The sequence below is a fragment of the Alternaria burnsii genome (assembly GCF_013036055.1).
Source record: "Alternaria burnsii strain CBS107.38 chromosome Unknown 732, whole genome shotgun sequence".
NCBI classification, from domain to species: domain Eukaryota; kingdom Fungi; phylum Ascomycota; class Dothideomycetes; order Pleosporales; family Pleosporaceae; genus Alternaria; species Alternaria burnsii.
Window position 1 is genome coordinate 227,325 of NW_024066113.1, and position 23,031 is coordinate 250,355.

Consider the following 23,031-nt stretch of genomic DNA (forward strand, 5'->3'; position numbering starts at 1 on the left):
ATACTAAAAAGCTTATAAAACTTTCTAAAAAGAGTAAGTAGAAAGCTTTAATAACTTATACGCTAGCTATAAAGTATTAAAAGCGTAGTAGTATTACTATAGCTATAGTAAGAGCTATATAGGTTATATAAGCTACTCTACTATATAGTTAATAAGATTAAACTATAATACTTTCTAGAAAAATATTTAAATAAGCTAAAAGTTTTATAGGCCTATATATAGTATAAATCTACTTTTATATAATTTTATTATAATTTATAGTAGCTCTATAACCTTATCTTGTTAACGGTATTAAATTGTTAGGGGTGATTATTTGGCGTTAGTGATCATCTGGCGCACGGGCACTGTAGCCAAGTTCCGGACTTTACCACATGTGGACGCACAGGCCCATCGTCCAATGTTGGACAGGAACAGCTTAGCGCTCTAGGTCATTGAATCCTACCTACCAGCATCACCCCTGATGCGCTTTCGACTGATGCAAGCCACGCAGGGCATGCTTGATGTACGGCCCGTTGCAGTCTCTCCTAGTATAGTACGCCTTCTTAAACACCTTGGACTGCAACACCTCTCTGCATGCCTACATGTATTAAGTCACAATCAACAAGAACACTCTCCATGACTACGCAACCATTCACGAAAGTGCTTCCTCGCCTACTTACATCTACGTTTGCACTGGCCATGGCCGTCCGAGCCACTCCTACTCTATCATACAAAAGCCTTCATCAACGGGATGTAACTATCGATACTCAGAATGGAGATCACCAATTATCTACGGAAGCGATCATAGGTGTTGTCGGCGTGGTAGTTGCCGGATTGGGTATTGCATCCACGCTAGTGTGGTCGAAGCGGAGGAAGTCGCGCGGTGGATCCCGCCGCAACTCAGAAGGTATGCAAATGTCGAAATTCCTCCACTTCAAGAAGATTGATCTGATTTGTTCCACCAGAATTGATACCCCCCAACCATCCGACGTACGGCGATGCTTTTACGCCATTGTACCCAATCAATACCTGGGCGCGCACAGCTAGTAATGGCGGCCACAACCCGTCGCACAAATACAATTATCAGATACGTTATGAGCGATTGACGGTGCAGCGCACGATGTAATGATCGAGCATCAACGAGTACTTGTGGTTTGCATCGGTGTTTCGGGGGTTTCGAGCGGTGTCGCGCTCTCAAGGATCTTACATACTGTATCGTTACTACATATTCACCTATCGCATTAGGACATGGACATGGTCTTCCTTGCTGTGAAGTTCCACACGCTCGCAGGTTTCACATTCTCACATCCGCGGCTTTCGTCTTGCTGACATTGCAGTCGTCGTTTCCGATCATGATCTAATGCATGGTGTCTATGTAGAATAAGTATGCTGTCTTGTTTACACTTACACGCGAAATGGACTCTTTGCTTGTATACGCAGACCTCAAATCATCAGGGCCCGTCTAGCCAAAGATCCTGTGGCTGATGCTGGTTTAGCGACGGCAATCTCAGAACCTACCTTTGTTACTCCCATGTTGAGAAAGGGCATGAAGAGACGACAAGCACAAACAGTGTAGATTACCACGAATGCCCACTGTTATATCCATCGAGCTTCCCTGGCTCCATCAAACCTTCGTTGGTTGTTGTATGGGGAGTGTGCTGGGTGTTCTATGGGATATGTAAAAGAGGAGCTAGTGCCTCGCAATTGAGAGCACACAGTGTGCTGGCCATTTGGACCGGTCAACCCTATATTGGTTAGCCCAACGCCTGTTCGAAGCCTCGCGAGCATAAACGGCTTGAGGCCTGGCTATTTGGTTGGCATGTGGCGTAAACAACATATTGGCATACGCGAACAAATCAGCATCATTCGTGGGAAAGCTTGTTTAGCAACGGGCGGGTCATGTCAGATAGCCAAGTCGCTCGGACGCGGGCATTAGATAGCGTTGATGTCTGACTGCGCAGCCACCACCCAATCACATCACGATGCTAATCCCGCATGGCCCAGTACACCATACTTCACCGACCGTTGATGTCCAACTGCGCAGCCACTACCCAATCACATCACGATGCTAATCCTGCACAGCCGAGCACGTAAAACTTCACGAGATGGTCCACCGTGGTGTAAGGAGCAGCAATGGGTCGCTACTTGGTAGCAGCAGTTCCGTCAGGCTCTATAGAATAAATGCTCAGATTTTAGTTTAAAGACGGCAATGGCCGCCAATTTCGGATCGAATCTATCGTTCGAGATCTTTCTAACCATCCTAGTCCACCTTCTTCGCAAAGGTCGCGTAGGATGTCATCCCACCTAGTTGTACTATCAAGTATACTAGTCGTCACCAGCCACGCTATCCCAATATACTCAGACACAAATCTCTGTCGCCGCGATGTAAACAACAGCAACAAAAGTGTAAACGACCGTATGTCTGCAGAAGCGATTATTGGTATTATTGGGGTGGTGGTAGCTCTATTAGGCATCGCGTCATCGTTAGCGTGGTCGAGGGCGCGGGGGAGTTCGCGCGGTCGATCCCGTCCGTCCCTTTCTCTCTCCACCACCGAAGGTATGCTTTCGTGCTAACACGCGCTCGATACATCCAGGAAGCTGACACGAATTTCACGCGCAGATCTACCGTTATCGAATCGTCCTTCGCACGCCTACCCTTTTGCCTCGTCACAACCGATTCAAGCCTGGCCACGCCCAGCGGGCGGCGACAATCGATCACCGCAGCACCAACAGTACTACTATGTGCAGTACGAACGGATAATGGTACATGGGGCGGTTCAATAAAGGGCGTCTGTTATCGGGTTGGGTCGAGGATTCAACGGCTTCCGCAGTGGGCCATCGGTTACATTGATTCCTTGCACTTCTCCGTCTTAGCCAGCGCATATCATTACAATCTAGTTGTTACGGTCTATCTTCTCTCCTTTGACAAGTAGCGCGATACTATTATCTTCTCGCACTCGAAACTCGGGCAATCCTATTGCTCGCAGGATAGCAGAAATGGCGTAAGAATTGACTGTAAGTTCTATGGAAGCATTTTCAGCCGTACACAAGATGTCCTCGAACACCGCTTGCTTCCTTGCTGTATGTTCATCTCTAGTTGCCTAGCATCTATCTGTCCAAAGGCTATCCTTTTCAGACAAATTCGGTTCGACGAGGCATTCTGGATAGTTTTCTTTGATTCAACTTAATATACTTGTTTACCACGATATGCTCCGTCTCTTCACCGCAGTTATTATCTGGTCGATAGTTCGGTGGCTGGCGGTGCAGTAAACACTGAAGGCGGCATGCTTACAGGCGATCATGACGTGCAGTAGATATTGCCATAGATGTCAACTCATAATATGGTTGAAGTTGGTAGTATATGACTGCATGTATCTGTACAACGGATCGAGCAAGGCTCCATACTTCCTACCTCGCACCATGCGCTATACATTGCCTGAGTTTCCGGTGTCTAGAATGAGAACGTAACTTTACTACATTTCATCAGAAGCTCAGCGGATCTGCAAGATCTCCAAACATGTTCAATCGTTGCAGCGTATTGCGGCTTAGCTGACAAGCCTGATGCTTCTTTTTCCTTGTGAAAGACTGACCGGTTTCTCTGATCGACCAATCGGTGCGTCCAGGTAGGTGGCCAGAGACAGCATTAGCGCCCGGGTGGGGTAAAGTCATGCATGTTCCTTAGCATGGTGCATGGATTTGATCCTTGAGAGTGTGCTGAATGTATGTACTGACGTGGCTTTGCGCCTTCGCAGCTGCTCAATCGGTAAGCGCCTGTGCGAGTTCATTTTCGCCGTCGAAGATTATGCGCCTTTTGGACATAACCGCCAATAAGAACTCGTCAAAAGCTTGTGAGCCTAGCTTGACGTAAGTGCGTTTGTGCAGCAATATATAGCCTAATGGTCGCCGATCTTCGTCGCGCATACTAAAGGAATCAGTGCTGCAAGCTTCTCATTCTCAAGAAAACGCATCTCGACTAGCATCACTGAAGCACAAAACAAACAGCTCCAGCCACGAGACTCGTGGACTATATGCATTGTCGCGCGAGCTGAGCAAGACAATATCCCATTCAACATTCAGATACAGTCTACTCTTAATCTATCTCTCAAGAACAACCAATTCTCCTCAGAATAAAAATACCGTCGGCAAGAAGAAGTGAAATTTTCCATGACTGTATCATCATCGGATCGTTGCACCATCTACCATCACATCGTCCTTGCCCGGCCATAGGGTCGCTCATCCAAATTTTACAGCCCTGGTCTTTCTTCAGTCTTGAGAAAGAGTCAAAAGACCATCAGTAATGGAGACAACTGGCAGTAATACGGCTGATCAGACCATGACACACATCACAAACTTGGGTGACCAAGTCGCCGAGCAAGGTCAAGAAGGTAACTATCCAAACTATTCTTCCTTGTCGTACTGGAAAGCAATGCCCCTTTACTAAACCCATTCGAGAGACAGATGAGTCGAAACTTGAACGTTTTCGAGAACAGGTCATGTCATGGCTTGGCTACACCAAGAAGCGAAAAAAGAAAACGGTCTTCGGAACACGAATGGATACGGCAGAAGAAGAGCATTTAAGATTGAGGAAGAAGTATTTGAAGGGTATCGGATGTTGGTTCTTCAAAACCGAACAATACCAGAGGTGGTTGAATGAAAACTGCTCAACCCTGGTCTGCCCAGGTATACCAGGCTCCGGAAAAACCATGCTCGCTTCAGAGGTAGTGGATCGACTCAATGACATGTCAAGCAATCAAGATGTCAAAGGATCAGTAGGTGTTGCTTTCGCGTACCTTGATGCGGAACACGGCGATGTTCGTTCGACTCTCGAGTTTATGACGCAATTAGTTAGCCAACTCGTGGAGAACTGTCCATGGTCAGACGTACTCCAGGATACGGGATCCCGGATACAGTCTACCCCATTAAGCCTTGAGGCCGTCACTGAATTAGCTCATGAAGTGGGCAAATTATACCACCAGGTCTACATAGTCGTAGATGCCGTGGACGAACTTCATTCGGCACATGAAGGTGTAGATGATTTGATCGCATACCTCCAGGATCTACGAGATAACTCCGGAGCAAAGCTCCTCTTCACTCTACGGGATATACCTGATGTTATAAAGCAGCTTTGGAAATATGATCGTATCGATATACAAGCAGACGAGGAGGATGTTTCCAAATTTGTAGATCGTGAACTACAAAATACCGATTTTAGGTGGTCCGTGGAGAAGCTTCATTCACAAACGCTGAAAGATAAGTTGAAGAAAAGCATCATGTTGCTTTCCAAGGACACGTAAGATACCCAGTTCCAATGTTGACTTCTACTGATTGGTAACCAGATTTTCGTTGGCAGAGCAAGCCATACACACATTGTCGACCGCTCCATTGGGAGCAGCTGAAGACTTTGTCAGGTCGCCCTCTACGTCATTCGTTCTCGATACTTTTTACCAACGAGAAGCAGCTCAAATCGTAAAGCAACGTGAAAAGTATGCAGTGTTAGCAGGTCAAGTCCTGTCATTGATTTCTTTCGCGAAAAGAAGTTTGACACTACCGGAGATTCATCAGGCACTTGCTTTTGACGTTAGTGAACAAAGGGAAGGCCTTGCTTCGTTGAATATCCATGAACATGAAGTGGATGATGCCATTGTCTCTTCCTGTCGGGGTTTGATTAAGACCAAATCTGAATCACAGGAGGTCGCTTGGGTGCATGACTCAGCTTCTGTGCTTGTAGGGCCTAAAGCATGGCGCTACTTTCAGTCACAGTCCTTCCAAAACTTCCAAGCAAAGCCCTTTGGAAGCTCTCAAGCAAAGCTCTTTGGAAGCTTTCAAGCACAATCCTTTGGAAGCTTACAAGAACGGCCCTTTCGAGGCTTCCAACTACAACTCGGTACTCCGAGTTTTCTGATCGATAAGCTGCAAAACATGTGTATCACATGTTTATCACACTTCGAGTTCAAGTCTGGGCCGTGCCGCAATGATGCATTGTTGGAAGAGAGGCTTACGAGATACCCATTTTACAGATACGCTTGCAGGTACTGGGCACAGCATGTTTCGCCCCTTGAAGACAAGGAAAAAGAACTCCTTTGGCGATTTCTTGAGGATGACCAAAGCGTAGCTGCGGCCTACCAGGTTTTTCTCGCCACTCAGGAGATGCCACGAAGTACAAGATTCAGCCAAGTCGCTCCACAAGGCATTACTGGCATGCATCTTGCTGCTCACTTCGGTCTTGATGGGATTCTCAATGAATTGGTTAAGAGAAGAGTCGATGATATTGCTGTTAAAGACAGCAATGGCCATACTCCGCTATGGTGGGCAGCTGAAGGCAAGATGAAGGAAACGGCTAAGATACTGATACCCAGAGATTACGAGACAGTCAGCTCGCTCGTTAGATCTGGAGACTTGGATCTTATACTGCTGCTCTTAGATGCAGAATATGATACCAACCGAAGGGGAGCTTGGGGAAGAACTCTACTACACAATGCCATCATGGAAGACAAACCAATCATCGCTCACAAGCTGTTGGAAAAAAATGCGAAATTTGACGAAGCTGACATCAATGGAGACACACCTTTGACACTTGCACTCCAGAAAGGCCAGCACCAGATAGCAGATATCTTACTTGATATGGGTGCATCTACAAAGAGTACCACCCTGGAGCAGTGGCGACAAGCATACAGTAAGCCTGACTGTCGCGTCATGCAGCTTACTAGAACTACGAGGAAGACTTCTCTCAAGTTCCTGGAAGGCGAACCCCAAGATGATATGGAAAGTACGGCCCAGCATCAAGCAATGAACCTATTGTAAGTCGTCATGATCATTCATAACATTACAGATATGTTCTCAAACAAGCTCAGTGTTTTCTCCGCACCTTCGTCTCCGGCATGGTTACAGTCAGATCGTCTGAGCTCATCACTTCAGCATGAAAGTTCTTGGAAAGGCCCAGTGATCACGTATGTGGTCGTATTGAAGTTCCCAGTAGCAACAACGATGGAACAAAAGACAGGATCTTCGTTGTCGCACATGCTGCCAATTGGAATTAGATGGAGCATGATAAAGGATGAAAACGCAAAAGCTGGATTCCGTCGACTGGCTCATTGTCACAACTTGCCGGATACATGGATTGCGGAAGAGATGTTACACATGTATCTCCAGCTTTTGAAGCAGATGAGAATAAGGTGGGAGGTGACATGCAAGGAGGGTGAATTGCACTTGCGGCACTTTGTGAGTTACTACGTACAACATTCCTAATGCGTAAACTTGACTAACTGAATTGCGCGTTTCAAGCGAGAGGAGATCTTGAATGCAAAGGGAGAAGATCTTGAGCTCACAGACCAGCTTCTGAAAGACGCGCAACAATGGATAACACTCCGCAGAGAATTAGCACAACATGTCACCGACGCAACTCAGTTTGTGTCCGAATATAATCGTCTTTACCAAGAAGAGAAAGCTCATGGAGACTGCCAAGAATTCTTGCATAAGTTCCGGTTCGATATAGAACAAGATCTGAACTCGCTTGATACCACGTCACAAAACCTTATTAACATAGTAAGTATAACATCATCTGCGTTTCAGACTCAGTACGACTTAAATTAAGAATCAGGAATTCAATCTCGTGACGATTCGAGAGGCTCGCAAATCAGTAACAATGTCAGCTAGCCTAAAGCGCCTTAGTTGGATTACAGTAAGTGGTCATCCACTTCTACTATTTGGTAAGACGTCGCTGACGCACCGCTAGTTCGTGTTTCTCCCAGCAACGTTCTCCGCCGTACGTGCACCCTAATCTGTATGCTAAATTGAGCTTATCTTATCAAAGAGTTTATTCGGAATGAACGTCGACATACTGAGAGATAACCCGAGCTGGAAATGGTATATACTTGTTGGTGGTGGATGTATGCTGTTGACATTCACAGCATGGCTGCTGTTCAAATTCACTACGGTGAGACCCACATAGCGGAGCTCATGGGGTGTTTGCTTACAACTGTACAGCTTGAGGCCTGGCTAGATCGCATGACGAACAATACGACAGCAAGACTCGACCGAGAGAAGAGAAGACAGAAGAAAGCGCTTCACGCGACTGTTCCATGAATACCTTGCGCTACACGCTGTATTGTTCCAAGATCAAGCTACCACATGGCACATTTGCAACGACAGTGATATTTCGTAGCCAAGATGCGACGGCCGTATCTTAGTGCTCAGGAAATGACTCGAGCGAGGTCTTCAACTCGCTAGATTAAGTCTGTGATCCTGTGGCTGGGTGGCTAGTGGAGACCGGTCATCTCATAGTTCCCGTTACAGTCATTAGGCATCGCAGTAGGCGGTATATCACGATATGTCTCGTATCTAACTAGATTCTCATCAGTTGCATGCGAACTCTCTTGTGCAGTCGAGAAAGATGTATGTTGCATTGACGGCTAATACTTCAATAATCTCGGGAGCCCCGCTGTAGACGTAAGACTAGGCTGCTTGATGCCCGCAAGTTCTCTGGGCGTGCTGGTTCGCGATTGCGCACGGCCTCCCAACACATGGTCGCATGTCAAGCGTAAAACCAGCTTTCACAGTCCTTTGCGCTTCCGTTGCTGATACAGTCGCAACTGATAGATACCGAATTGTCATAAGATGTTTCGATGACACAGGTTGCGATAATGTCTAGTCGCTCTTGTCCCAAACTGGTCAACAGCTATTGGAAGCCGTAAAGTTCGTCTCGGGCGACTATTGTCTGCTGTAACGTATGTGTAAATCCTATGGGGAGTATGGTTCTTTGCTCTTTTGAATTGCTAAACAGTCAACGAGGCCATGGCAAACTTAGCGCTCTTCATTGAAGATCGGTTCCTGGGTCGTAAACGTGCAGGCAATTCGAGACAAGGTATGCGGCAAGCCGACGATCCTAACCGAGGTGTACAACATATGCAGGCCGACATCAGAATTCTGGGATAAGCACCATATTTGACTTTAAGGTACCAAGCGAGCCACGGATACGTATGACGAGGAGCGAAGGACGAACATGAATTTAATGCTGGTCGTTTGTTGGGTCACGTCTACGCCGGTGTCCCTAGACGAAGCAAGCTTCGGCGCTTCTTACCCCGCAGACTATATTGGAAGGCCATATCTGGGGTCGCGGCGTGGAGATAGAGTGAAAAAGAAGCGGTATCGTCTTCTATCCAGTGCCAATACAGTTTAGGGTCAAGCATTCGTGGTCTTGGTGAGAAGGAAACGGGAGAAATTGCCGTGGCGGGATGTTTTGCCATCGTTAAACCTTCTTCCGAGGGTCGCGCACGGCGCTGGTGCCGGTCTTGACTTAGACGCTAGTGTAAATTACAATGCAAAACCTCCTCCGTGCTCCGCTCAGTGCTGTTGGCACCTATCCCAAGCACTCCGCCCGCATGTTCCCCACACCGGCGCGCATAGCATTGCGAAAACCTCCTCCGAACTTCATACGAACGCTATCTGGCCAATCAGCGAGCTCGACGAAGATGCTGAGAACGTTGACAAAAACCTCCTCCGAAGGTGCACGAGAATTAGTGATCTGCCCACAGCCAGTATAAAATGTCTTCCTCGCTGCGCTTCGATGGCTCATTCTGCATTTATCTTACTCCTCCCCCTTTATCCTCTCCATAAAATAGCATTTCCACTCCTCCCGAAATCACTTCAAGATGGCTCCTCACAGACTCCAAGTTGCCGTTGCAGGTCTCGGCCGCATGGGCGCTCGGCACGCCCTCAACATCTTGAACAAGACTCCTCGCGCTGAGCTTGTCGCTGCCTTCTCTCCCGACCAAAATGAGCTCAAATGGGGCAAGGAGCATCTCGAGCCATATGGTGTCACTCTCTACGATGACTACAAGAAGATGCTTGAGCACAAGGGCCTAGAGGCTGTAGTGATCGGCACAGCGACCTCAGTACATGCCGAGGAGACCCTCCAAGCTATCGAGAAGGACCTCCACGTCCTCTGCGAGAAGCCTCTCTCCACCAGCGTCCAGATCTGCCAGGATGTCGTTGACGCAGCTGCGAAGAAGCCACACCTCAAGGTCATGTGCGGTTTCTCAAGGCGTTTCGATGACAGCTACCAAGATGTTGCACGCAAGATTGAAGAAGGTGCCATTGGCCGACCCACAGTTGTCCGATCACAAACTTGCGACAGGCAACATCCCGACCCAGGTACGTAAAACAGTAGTCGATATATCGTGGAATCGGATACTGATTTTTTCGATCAGACTTCTTCGTCCAATATGCTGCATGGTCTGGCGGTGTTTTCGTCGACATGTCCGTGCACGACATTGACCTAACACTTTGGTACTTTGGCTCCAACGTAGTACCCAAGTCCATCTCCGCAAACGGTGTTGTTGCCATTCTACCAGGCCTCAAGCAACACAAGGACTACGACAACGCCGTCGGCATCGTCGAGTTCTGGGACGGCAGGATCGCCCACTACTACGCCTCCCGCATGATGACCCACGGCCAAGAAGATGTGACCGAGATCATCGGTACCGAGGGCAAGCTTACCGTCAACCTCAACCCCCAGAAGAACCTCGTCAACTACTACTCTAAGGCTGGCATTACCCGGGAGGTACCCGCCGATTACTGGGGTCGTTTCGAGCCTGGTTTCGTCAAGGAGGCCAACGAGTTCACAGCCGCGTGCTTGGACAACACACCAGTTCCTCTGGAGTTCCAGAACGCTGTCAAGGCCGTACGGATCGGAGCTTGGTTGCAAGAAGCGCTTGTCAGCGGAAAGCAGATTCGATTCGACGAGAGCGGCAAGCGTATCGATCGTGCGAACTTGTAGATTTCAATTTCAGTTATTACTATGCTGCATGGAAAATTGCAGAGCAAAAGATTTAGATATTCAAGTCAGTATTTATGGCCATGAGACAAAGTGATCAAGTCTCGAATGACATTACATGCCCTCTGGTCTTGGTACCGTCGATTATCATGTCCACGCATTCTAGAATCCCGGACCGAATAACCCATAGTGAAACGTAGATAATGCAGCAGCGATTCGGTCCATCCGAGAACTGATGTTTCTCAATACGACATTCTAGACATACGGCGATCATTCATCCGTTGCGGTCTTTGCAATACATGGTATTTTTTTATTTGTTCACCCTACATCAAGGTCCCGAGCCTTGGATTAATGATTTGCCTAGCTGCCGATGCCCTGGTTGTTTCATTTTCGTCATTGGAGCATTCATCTTTTTACCTGGGTACTGATCACGACGGTCCTGAATTGTTAGTGCCAATCAGGCTCGTGTGATGCAACACTATCCGCGCAACAAAAGCGCCATGTGCTGCGCAGGAGCAAGCATGCACAGCCGAGCTGCTTAGCCAGCCAGCGTCCATAACTTCTGTGAAGGCTAGTCGCAATCGGTTCTTGGGCCGAGCCTGCTGTCATCTTGAACGAATAGCATCATGTGTGCTAGCCGTAATTGAACACTGTCCGCGGAACAAAAGACGCGTTGTGCTGCGCAGGAGCAAGCATGCACCGCCAGGCAGCTGCTTAGGTACGGATTCATGTTCACTTTGAATCAAGATGATCCGGTGCATACAAAACATAAGGGTTCGACTGCGAGCGCATATCTCTCTGGCAACTTTCATTATCACATTCCGCTATCATGAGCTCATCAGTCAGAAACATGGTGATGTTACTCACCTGGACACAGCTATGCGCCCATTTGCCTTCCATCAACGCTGCCCCGACATTGCACATTGTGCGGCAGAACAAATCTCGTGTACTGAACAGTTCAGACGGCCTATCCATAGAGGCACTGCTAACGCTTATCGGCGTTTGCGTAGCCATAGTGGGTGTCGGGTTGACGCCAGTTTTGAAGTGGAATAGCCTGAAGAGGATGTGCTTGGCCCGCCGCTACCATCATCGCACCCGCTCCCGTCGCAATGATCCAGGTGAGTCTTCGTTTACTGTCCATGAGACTTGTCCGAATACTGATGATATGCTGTAGACTCGGCAATACACCTCGTTAGGCTCTCCAGACGTTCACCAGCTCCTCTTTCGTCCATCGACGACGTGAGCGACGATCAGATCGCACGACCATCACGCGTTCAAACTTGCCCTGCCGAACAACAGCGCGTATTGTTGCGCACTCATACACTCTGAAGGGCTTTCTAACGTCGAAGGGCTCGACAATGGATCTTTATATTGCTGGATATAGCGCTCAGGGTTCCCGGCATACTGCGAATACTTCACGACTTTGCGAACGGGTCTTTCGGGCCATGGGGCGAAAGAGCGCACGATATGACGAACAAGCATTTTGGTATCTTGTTTTCATCAACGTTAAAACTAATTATACTATCTTGAAGCATCCTCATGACCATGGGCTTCATGGCAGATTTTTGCGTGGTTCAGTGTGCATTTAGTGATGTATGGAGCTCGACACTCAAGACGGAACAGATACCAGCAATGACGTGATACAACTCCATCTATCTTAACACAGGATAGGTGCACGGGATTGCGGCTAGTGGAAAGTGGCGAAGCCAGAGCCGGCAAACAATGCAGTTTTGATTTTCCTACAGTGTTGTGCCAAATTCGCTTGACACCGTAAGATACGTGCCGCTGTGGGAGTGTGTAGCGATCTGACGATGTATGGAGCTCCACAGTCGAGGGTTCTGGTTTGGATACACTGCCAGCTTAACGCTTTTGTGCTCTCAGCTATTAGCCTACATGCCCCCCACTAGCTCGCTGCTGCTTCTGTGTTATCGTAAATCCCCGGCCTCGCTATATAACCGGCACTGGATGTAATTCTCTATTACATCCAGTGTGTAGCCCTGTTATATCCGGCCCCAGCGAGCCTAAAGGAAGCATCTCTATCGTTGCGTAAGCTGGTCTGCACAGACGTCTCGACAACGAATGGGTCCTTCCGAACACTTGCATGGTTTGGTGTGGGTGGCCTCCACATACGGAGTGCTTGGCGCCCGGTTGCCTGATTGCCTGCTCTCAATTCTGCGGATCCATTAGCCTACACATCTTGTTCTTACATATTGCTTGTGAGCTCACTATAGAAATGCTAAAGATTTTCATTGATATAAGAAAGCACATCGCCGTATCTACAGTGCTTTCAAAAACTATCACACTTGTCATTCTTACCACCGGGACTGCGCCTCACGTAAATACCTGCCAAACACAAAGCGTCGACAGGAGGCACCTCAGAACTGCTTCTACTCTGTCGCATTCCTACCGCATAGAAGACTTCTCTCGTCTTGAGAAAACAGAGATTAAAGACTGGCGAAGTACCTTTATCAAGCTTTCGCTTTTCGACAACATGCTTGTCCAACTTCTTTTCGTTAACTTTGCGTATTGCTTTGGTGTAATATGCGCCCTCCCAATTGAGAGTCCTATGCAACGAGAGCGCATCAAACGTTCGATCATCCAATCACAGAGCCTGTCTGTAGAAGCGGTTGTAGGAGTAATCGCAGTGGTGGTGGCCATATTCGGGATAGCGCTTCCGTTCATCTGGCCCCACTTGAAATCGAGGCTAGATTCCCGCCGCCATTCTCGCTCCCGATCCCGCTCCACAGGTACGTCTTGCCCCATGATTGCACAAAATCTCACAGGACACTGACAAGCCCAGCGAACTCCAACGTCCCACTCGTCGATCACCCATGGCAACACGCAATGCCGCATTCCTCGATCGAATCCCATGCGGCCGCCGGCCTAGGCGAGACTGAAATAAGCCGACCGCAACGCGCGCAATCCGATAATCGCGAACAACAGCGCGGGCTGATAAGGCGTACACTTACGTTCTGAGGGCATGGATATTATATGTATACTTGGGTAGTTCGGGCGCAGTATAGGATGGAGCTGCTTGCGCAAACAACGAGCGGGCACCACTAGTAAGAGAGGATTGGCGTGTATCGCAGGCTGTCCGTTAGCCAGTCGGGAGCCACAACTCACAGGTGCTGTCTTCGTGGGCAAACCTCAACCTTGGATACGTTCTTTTGGCTCTGTTACACAGGTCTTCTATCTCATTTCTTCTAGTATCCACTGAAGCATCGCACCAATGCGATCGATTAATTTAGAGCTTTCTCACGTTCGAACACAACGATCTCTTCTAGACGCAGCTCATAAGTGCGATAACCGGGATAGAACTTCGAGATTCGACTTCACGAAGCCTTCTCTCGTCTCTCAGCGAGTGTATAGAATATGCTTCCGTCGTAGATACCACGGATATCTTCCTTCATCATTCGGCCGTCCTCGGGCCATAGCATAATGTAGGTGGCAATCCCTGTAATCATTAGCAAGAACATTCATAGACAAAGAAACTGGCTCGACTTACATTCGAAGAAGGCACCACCCCAACCAATTGGGTCAGCAATGCATCGTTGTCCTTTGAGCACATTGCTCACGTCCCAGATCGTAAGGTAGTCCCTACCATCCGCGTATTTGGTGAAAATGTCTTCAAACCTCTGCGGCACAAAGCGCCCTTCGTGGTCATACGTCCCAGTGTCACTGCCATGCTTATCCCTGTGTACGTTCTTGAGGAAGATACCTGTTGAGATGGCGTACAAAGTCAGTGTATGTCTCACGTCGTTTGGAGTTGGGAAATCTTACGAAAGAATGGATCGGGCAGCCATCCAGAGCATGTCGGGTACGAAAAGTTGGAGTGGATAACAAACACCGCCACGATAGACAGTATGATACCGTAACCAAGCCGATAGAAGCCAACGAATGTATCCTGCGGCCAAAGGATGCCGTCGTGGTCGCGGTCAAAGAAGTCGCAGTGTTGTTGTAGAACGGTCTGGTGAGAGTGCTTCTCCTTCCAGCCCGGTGTGCCATCAGGGGATTCTGCTGATGGGGCGACATTCGCACGGGCAGTGCCTGCTCATATTAGCAATCTGGCGGTGATATGTGTCGTGGGAGAGCACGTACCTATGTGCTGGAGTTTTGAGTATTCTGAGTTCACGAAAGGTTTTCTCTGCTCAGTGATGGGTACATCGGGGATTGAGACCACCACTCCATCGTTTCCATTCGTGAGACGCTCGGAATGCCTCATGATTTCTGACATGTTTCTATTGTCGGGCATGTTGTCGGTAAATGTAAGATGGTAAAGCTCAGGAGCGAAAACAAGAGGGCAAATGAGAGAAATCACAAATATAATCGTGGTGTTCCGCGCTTGGACATCTGCATGTGAAAGTTACTTAGGTACCGTCATGTTCCGTTATCATGACGTCATGCTAGCAGAAACAGCCTTATCCCAGCCATGGAAGTTTCAAAATACGCTTAACTATGTAATCATGCAATCGTCATCCCAAAAACAATACCTGAAGCACGTCTCTGTGCTCGGAGCAGATTTCGCTGGTCAATGACTAACCGTGTCGCTAGCCAGAGATCAGCGCAATCGACATCTGCAGCAACGGCTCGCGCCGCCATTGTCCCGGCCAGCGAACCGGACAGCCCGCCAATATTGCGCATCGCGATATGCTAGCGGATAGCTACGGCATTGCGCTATTGTGTTGTATAAGACATGAAGTTGGTGATCATCACCTGTAATATTTGTCGTCCGTGTCGGTACATTGAGCACTACTTGCTGAACTCCTCTGCGGCGTGTCCAGGGCTTTCGCCAACTCTCCCAACGTTCCGCTATCTTTATGCGACATGTGCATGTTCCTAGAGAACTTTCCTAACACTGGCTTTGGCGACTGCACTATCTGCGCCAGCTACTGACCTCCGCCTTCTTGCCATGTAGAAAACAGATGGCCTGACGTTCAGCACCAGCATTGCACTTTCTCATGCATGTACACAGACGCCAAACTTTGTGAGCAGTGGGATACTAGATCTTTCGTGTTGGAGAACAATCAAGGCAAATCTTTGACGTTCGTATTGCAGGTTCTGGTGCAATACTTGAACCACCAAGGTCGACGACTATGCCTTAGTAATTAGGCGCAGTGAGAAGAACTTGTCAGGCAGGGCTTTGTCATAGAAGTCACCACCTACTAATAAGACGGAGCTTTGGCAGGTCGTGTTCCGCCATATTGCTTATAAGCTTCCCATGTCTCGACCAAGCCGGTTTGGGTTGTGATGAGTGTAGGCTGAACGACGCCCGTACGCGGTGTTGAAGCTTCGCTGGACTTGCAAATCTCGTTCTTTCTAGCCTTGTGATTCCTTCCTAGGTCAGGATTCTCTGATACTTTTGTAACTCAGCTTGTAGCGTATAACATCCTTAGGCATGTGCTAACGAGCTTGGCATCTTTCTCCTGATGTGAGGAATGTACATGCCCCCATAGGCCAAAATGCTTAATCTAACAAAGTACGTTCGTGCCTCTCATAGCTCGACATCTTGACCGGTCCCCAGTACGAACCGATCGCCAATCAGGAAGCGCGGCAACTTGCTTTTCATAGCGCCTTACTCGCTTCTACCCTGTCGCGACAGCTGTAGTGGTCTGTGACGTTGTTGAACTTTGCACCAATAGCGACAGCTCTATATTACCAATCGTAGTTAGCAGCGAAGTTCGCGAATTACTTCGCTTTCTTGGCGGTCATCCGCGCCACACATCCTCATCTGACGGGCGGTGCTCTGTGGTGTTTAAAAGTCGCCTGGCCTCGATATCCATGATACGATACAGTTGCAACGGTTCCACGAACATTGTTTCGCTTCTAGAAGACTGTTGCTCTTCACAAACTTAGCTCACTTCCGCAAATCGCCATGTCTTCTCTCTTCGCTCTTACACTAGTAATGACCCATTCCAGTTGGACCACCTACGCAGCCGTAATGCCACACGCCGCACGGCGAGACTCTACCGCTGTGCAATCTGTCCAATCACACGGCATGTCTACAGAAGCACTTCTGACGCTTGTCGGTGTTTGCGTAGCTGTTTTCGGCACAGCGCTCACTCTAGTCCTATCATGGCCTAGCCTAGAGGTGAGGTGGGGGCTGTGCACATCTCGACGGCCTCATTCACGCCAGCGTTCTCGTTCACTCTCTACAAGTACGTCTCCAGACATCGATTCGAGACTGGTTCCCCGACATTGATTGTGTATAGCTGGTTCTGCGATCGCCCTGGTCGACGTTCACGAAACGCTTGCTACCCCTGCCCATCCAGCTGAACCTTGGACCCATAGCTCCAACGGCGATGAAATACCACGACCGCAACGCGTTCAGTCGTGCTACACCGAGCACCAACATGCACTGATGCGACGCGCGCACACGTCCTAAGGCGTTTAGAGACTGGGAAGATCCAAAAGCTGTCAGGACTCTGGCGGAGACCCATCGGTAGTCTCAAGGCTTATCGGAGCATTGGTGGGAGCTTTTCAATGGGAAGGTGTATGATCTATCGCACGCAGATTGCGACAATCTTGTACGTTTAGCTGCTAGCTTGGCTAGATGTGCCTGTTCTCTGCTCTTACTCCTTGCCGTCCTTCTGTGCGGAGTAGAGAGACCCTAACCGCTTGGTCATTTGTCTGCCCGTGGTCATCTCAACGTATGCCAGATACATATTGGTCTTGAATAGTGAAATGATATGATCCCAATCACTTTACTTAACCTCCATCCAGGTCTCGAAGTACCTTATCATGCCGGAATGGGTTGATATCGTACTCTTCTCCTCAAGATGTCGAAGGTGTCTGATTCTCTGAAGTGCCAGATAGTCCCTGACAATAGCAACAATGCGATTGCTATTCCTTGTGCGGGAGCAGCGAGTATTCCTCGAACTACCAGAACAAGGCTGATGAGTGTAAATGATAGTGGGATGCCGATGAAGGCTTTGTAAGGTCGATGGAGATGAGGTTGCTTCACACGCATATGAAGAAGGCCCAAAACAGCGAAGAAGAAGAAGACGTACTCCGCTATACCTGTTTTCGAAGATCCGTCAATAACTTTCCATCCACACCAATGCGGTGCAAGCGTTAAAGCTTACCTATGAATGTGACAAGGGCGCTGAAGGTACCAACTAGTATGTATACTATTGTGAGGCAACCATTGAAAAGCATAGCTTTGCTATGGACAGTCAGACTATGTTATGGAAATGGTTGCTCATTGTACTCACATTGGAGTTTGCCAGAAAGGACCCTCTCCGAAAAGACTCAGTAGCTTTGAAGACAGGCTATAATCTCGAGGAGCTTCTTGTAGCTGACGATCTTGAGGTTGCCCATTCTGGCTGTGGCCATGTTCTGCAAGTAATTTCGGAAGATAACCCTTATTCACTGCACTGATTGTGAGTCTCGCACCTGTAAACACGTTGATGTTGATTGACCCTAGGCAAGCAACGGAGACGAGCAAAGCAAAAATTACGGCACCGGACCTGCCCAAAACATTTTGGCCGGCAGTCTGCATAGGCGTATGTTAGATCAGAGGATCATGTGCTGAATGTACAAGTCTCAAGGCACTCACCTCCGCAACTGTGTCGCTGGCTCCAACCACGTTCCATGGTATTAGGATGTAGTAGGACAAGTTGGCGCAAAGGAAGCATACTATGACAGCTGGGACCGCTGTGTGGATCGCGGCAGGTAATTCCTTGGCTGCATCTTGCATCTCACCCGCTACCATGTTTGCCTGCAAGTATTCGTCAGTGCGCGCGATTTGAAAGCCTTTCACAGCTCTCACATTGTCCCATCCGGAATATGCCCAGAGTCCGGCGTAGATCGCCATTGTGATTTCACCAATCTTGCTCCATTGAGAAGCATTATTCCAGTCGATGAGCGAAAAGTCCTCTCCTTCATTGCGATATTGAAACCAATTCTTCGTGATCCAGTCGCGGTTGGGCGTATTTGTCCCTGCGTGAAACCCAAACACGATGAACACAAGACAGCACACCAATAGCAAGGCCACTGTGAGCAACTTGATGATGAGGAAGACGTTCGCAAGACGAGAGGTTGCTCGGGTACTGATTGAATTGAAGAATATCATGACTGCCAGAGCCGATATGGCAATGATTTTGTTTAGCCAAAATAGCTCTTCGTCGTTGGCTGGCAGAAAAACCTCGGTCCAGTACTTCGCGCATATGATGCTCAAGATGGCCATGGAAGACGGCTTGGTGGCAAAGATCCATATCCAAGATGCAAGAAATGCCATGTAAGAGCCGTAAATCTCGTGGAGGTACTCCTGTAGGCCGCCATTCACAGGCATGGCCGCACCTAATTCAGCAAAGGACGCTGCTCCAGCCCACGCAACTGCGCCGCATATCGCCCAGATGATAAGCGATGCGCCCGGCGAAGGAGAGTGATTGTTGACCTGTGATGGAGAGGAGAACACGCCAGATCCAACCTGAAGGCTCACAAGCAAGGTGAAGGCGTCGTAGAATGTGAGCCTTGAGGCTGTGGACGGTGGGTGCTGATCCTCCGATGACCCTGAGTCACCGCTGTCAGAAGAAGCCGTAGTTTCTCTATCGATATCCATTGCGCGGTGGTTTCGACAATTGTGGTTTGTTGTGCTAGATTGCCAACTAGATGGTAGCGTGGAAGGGAACAGCCGCTCGGGGCGGGACGCAAACCGGGGGCGTCCGCGATCGGCCCAGCGGTGCACTCATGCCGCGCTTCATGCGCGTTGTTCGAGCACCAGATTCCCTCGAGCATACTCGCGAATTCATTGCTCATCGCCAACGACAGCATTCCATTTTTTTTCTCACTTGTGAAGCGCTTCCGCGGATGGCTTACCGATTTTGCTCAACTGTTTTAGCTATATTGCCCTGGACCGTTCAGAGTCACCAACGGAGTATCGGCGCAAATGGCGCAGTCACATTAGAAGTTGAGGTGTGCAGCAAGGTTGGCATCGATTTACTTCGCGATGGAGGCAATGCAGCCGACGCAGTAAGTTACTCGTACAGGCGGTACATCGCTGTCTGATTCCAATAGGCCATCGGCACAACGCTGTGTGTCGGTGTTGTAGGTGAGTAGGCGAAAGCTGTGTCGTCTCGTCACTATTGAGTACTAATAGTTGCTGCAGCAATGTACCACAGCGGGTAGGGAACTTCTCTCGCGGTCCAGGAAAGAGGCCGAAGCTGACTCTGATAAGCATTGGAGGGGGTGGGTTTATGAACATTCGTTCATCAAACGGAATCTAAACAATCGTCGATTTCCGTGAGACTGCTTCCGCTGCAGCGTTCCAAGACATGTACAACAACGATACCAAAGCGAGTCTTTTCGGAGGATTAGCTATGTAAGAACTCAGGCCTTCTCTGTGAAAATAATGTTGATATGTGCTTAAAGGTATTCCTGGGAAATTGCGAGCTCTTGGATACCTTCACACAAACCATGGACGCTTGCCCTGGGCATCTTTGTTTCGGCCGTCAATTTTTGAGTAGCATTCCTCGGATTCGCAAATGCTTGATCGTGGTTGTCTTGAGCACTGGTGAGATAGTGAGGCAAGGGCATGGTGGCCGGGTCTCATTGCATCCGATTGGCTCATTGCATGGTAGCGTCAGCACTCAGTCAGAACTGACTGATGGCTCGTCTTCTTGCCATTACCAGGCCAATTGAAAGTTTCTACACCAAGGCAAACCTCTCTACCAAGTCTCCATTACTCATCCACCCACACTCTCCCAAATCTTTCTCACCGAAAGGAATCTTTCCCAACCTCTCATATACATTCTGCCTTCCCTTTACTTCCGCAACAACAATCCCATGATAAGACACGCTCGACTCCCAGACTCCCTTATTCTCTTCTGCACGAACATGCTTCAAAAGCACCGCTACCCACAGAACCCTGCCCTTTGCTCTTTCCGCATGGTCTGCAGAATCAAAAATCAAATGATTGTACCCGCGGCTGTCCCCACTGGCGTTTTGTGTTCGTACCTTGGCTACTTTATAGTTTTTAGGCCATTCCACTCCCTCTTCATCTTTGCTAGCAAAGGGGAAAAGTCGTTCCAGTGGAGCGCTAATATCCAACTGCCCGTCCGTGACCTCGCCGAAAGGGTTCTCTTCGTTCTTCAAGTTGGTCCAAGCATCATGTATTGTGGCAAGACTGACCCAATCCCCCTTGTCGAATCCCATACCAGGACTAAACATGCCGAAAGAACCATCGATGGCGGCCCACGACCAAGATGGGGCGCGGTACGTGTCTGGGACGGTAGGATAACCGGTCGCCTGCCATATGAGTGATTGGAGGAGTGTGGAACGCCAGTGACCGGCGAGATATGTGTCGCCCGTGATGTCTTGGTAGGTGCGAGCGAGACCAGAGAGGGCAGGGAGCTTGTCCGAGGCATTTGTTAGTTGGCGTTTGTTGTAGTTAGATAATACGGAGTTCCATTGACGTTCCATGGGCTCTGGTTCTGTGAAATCGATCTCGTCGGAGCTGGTATCGTTCGGGATTGCTGGAGAAGAGCCGGGAGAAGTGGTTGGGAAGAGCGTATCCTTCCTGCCCTCCATCAAGAAACCGTTTTCACCCTTGAACCCACAGTAACATTCGAAGAACATCTCCTTGCTTCCAAAGTGCAGAATGCGGGGTGCGAGCCAGCGTTCCTGGAGTGCCCAACCTCGTTGGGTCAATGGCTCGTTCTTGAGTAGTTCGTAAGGACCTGACCAGGCAGGGAATCTAGTGACCTCCTTAGAATAGGGAAATACGAGCAGAGTTCCTTTAGTGCCCTCTGTGGAAGTATAGGGAAAGGATGAGTAAGTTGGTGCTGGGCGGGTGGGAGAAAAGATTGATAGACCGGCGTTCGACGAAGCGGAACCTGTTGCTGAGAGCATTATATAGGCGTTGGAGTAGACCGAAGACATCCGGGAGGTCTCGCGGGACCAGTCTGAAGAGTCGTCTTGGCAGATACTGGGGTTGTTAGTTCAATGCTGGCGATACGAAGATAGAAGTCTGACTTACCAGAGTGAGTCAACCCATAAGTATCCGATTCCCATTTCTCGTGCCACAAATATGGCATCCTGGAACGTCTCAGGTAGCCTGTCGATATCGATGCCCTCCTTGTTTGCTTCGATGTTTGCTTTCGTAGTTGTGAACGGGCTTGATTCGCCCCAGACGTAGCTCAGTGCTGCATAACGTCCTAGCTCTCCCTCCGCGGGCTCATGCAAGGATACCTTGTGGGATGCCGAGCTTCTTATATCTAGTACGCGAGCTGGAAGGGGTGCGGCATCAACATGACAGCGGCTATCCGTCCGCTGTTTATCGCAATCGCGCACCCAACTCAGAGCATGCTGAAGCGTGTGCTGAGAGTTGGGGAGAATCTTTCGTCCCCTGATGATGCTGGTGAGCGGGTCCTTATCTGTAAGGCTGTCAGCTTGATTCGACCATGTCACAAGCTTGTACAGAGCTTACAATCAACACAAAACCCGACGGCAGCAACAACCCAGATCTCGAACGGTGCTTTGGTATCAGCCGACACTATCATGAAGCCTCCAGTCTCACCCACACCCCTCACGCCGAACATCCTCCAATCTGGTCCTCCGCTCCTCTCCCTATAAGCACTAGTATCGTTCTTCGCTTCAAAAAACTCAGTTTTGAACTGCGCGACATCGCGTTGTACGACTGTGCAGATTGCGCAGTTGTCCGCGCAAGCGGCTTCTAGTGCCTCGAGGGACTGATGGTAAGGCAGCCCCAGAGGTTCAGAGTCATGTTTCGGATCTTCTCTGTCCTTCTTCCATCCGCCTATACGAAGCTTGTGAATGTTGGAGACCAGGGAAGGATATGTTTTGGAGGTTACAGGGTAGACAGTGTAATTTGGCGACAAGTTTGGGAAGTCGAGGATGTCGAACGACTGGCAAAGATTGCAGAGCGACATCTTGGATTTGATTTATCTCTGTTTCAGAGTTCTTTGATACTTGTGTGATGCTGAGGAGTGTTGGCGTTCTTGTTTCCTCCGCGGGCATCATAACTAGGCAGCCGTGGTGGCGAAAACATAGCAGGAGGCTACGCATGTCCGTTGGATCATCTATGCGCGGCATTTCTATTGGACGCCGAGATCTCGTGTGCGCCACGTTCGATACATGATTGGTGTTATTATGTACGTGACTCTGGCGAAATGGTGTCTTGTGATGGGTCAGTCGATGGAAGTAATCCTTGCTACACTTTTCCATCTTTCGATGCTTGCCTTCTCGGAATCAAGACGCACTCCATCATTCTTGTAGTACCCCAAAGGTCTTCACCGAATCCGATAATTATTGAATACTAAGAT

At 48.9% G+C, this 23,031-nt stretch overlaps 6 protein-coding genes across 6 annotated transcripts; 4 read left to right on the forward strand and 2 right to left on the reverse strand.

Moving 5' to 3' along the window:
* Positions 1 to 678: 678 nt before the first annotated feature.
* Positions 679 to 10,753, forward strand: GT037_005542 (uncharacterized protein; the record flags this gene model as incomplete). The annotated part of the gene is made up of 13 exons (XM_038930589.1): positions 679 to 886; positions 945 to 1,101; positions 4,267 to 4,364; positions 4,432 to 5,269; positions 5,316 to 6,776; positions 6,831 to 7,197; positions 7,261 to 7,521; positions 7,577 to 7,657; positions 7,712 to 7,741; positions 7,790 to 7,912; positions 8,336 to 8,370; positions 9,641 to 10,128; positions 10,185 to 10,753. The coding sequence occupies 13 exons, from the start codon at positions 679 to 681 to the stop codon at positions 10,751 to 10,753; spliced, it is 4,716 nt and encodes a 1,571-aa protein (XP_038786278.1).
* Positions 10,754 to 11,606: 853 nt separating this feature from the next.
* On the forward strand, positions 11,607 to 12,079 carry GT037_005543 (uncharacterized protein; the record flags this gene model as incomplete). Its single annotated transcript, XM_038930590.1, has 2 exons — positions 11,607 to 11,868; positions 11,925 to 12,079. The coding sequence occupies 2 exons, from the start codon at positions 11,607 to 11,609 to the stop codon at positions 12,077 to 12,079; spliced, it is 417 nt and encodes a 138-aa protein (XP_038786279.1).
* Positions 12,080 to 13,316: 1,237 nt separating this feature from the next.
* GT037_005544 (uncharacterized protein) lies at positions 13,317 to 13,726 on the forward strand (the record flags this gene model as incomplete). Its single annotated transcript, XM_038930591.1, has 2 exons — positions 13,317 to 13,497; positions 13,539 to 13,726. The coding sequence occupies 2 exons, from the start codon at positions 13,317 to 13,319 to the stop codon at positions 13,724 to 13,726; spliced, it is 369 nt and encodes a 122-aa protein (XP_038786280.1).
* Positions 13,727 to 14,082: 356 nt separating this feature from the next.
* Positions 14,083 to 15,002, reverse strand: GT037_005545 (caleosin-domain-containing protein; the record flags this gene model as incomplete). The annotated part of the gene is made up of 4 exons (XM_038930592.1): positions 14,083 to 14,204; positions 14,256 to 14,468; positions 14,531 to 14,797; positions 14,849 to 15,002. 4 exons carry the CDS (start codon positions 15,000 to 15,002, stop codon positions 14,083 to 14,085), a joined length of 756 nt encoding a protein of 251 aa, XP_038786281.1.
* A 1,620-nt stretch (positions 15,003 to 16,622) lies between these two features.
* GT037_005546 (uncharacterized protein) lies at positions 16,623 to 17,132 on the forward strand (the record flags this gene model as incomplete). The annotated part of the gene is made up of 2 exons (XM_038930593.1): positions 16,623 to 16,905; positions 16,960 to 17,132. The coding sequence occupies 2 exons, from the start codon at positions 16,623 to 16,625 to the stop codon at positions 17,130 to 17,132; spliced, it is 456 nt and encodes a 151-aa protein (XP_038786282.1).
* A 354-nt stretch (positions 17,133 to 17,486) lies between these two features.
* On the reverse strand, positions 17,487 to 22,638 carry GT037_005547 (uncharacterized protein; the record flags this gene model as incomplete). The annotated part of the gene is made up of 9 exons (XM_038930594.1): positions 17,487 to 17,767; positions 17,833 to 17,912; positions 17,962 to 18,242; positions 18,306 to 18,467; positions 18,519 to 19,344; positions 19,568 to 19,599; positions 20,705 to 21,674; positions 21,726 to 22,122; positions 22,176 to 22,638. The coding sequence occupies 9 exons, from the start codon at positions 22,636 to 22,638 to the stop codon at positions 17,487 to 17,489; spliced, it is 3,492 nt and encodes a 1,163-aa protein (XP_038786283.1).
* Between the last annotated feature and the right edge of the window lie 393 nt (positions 22,639 to 23,031).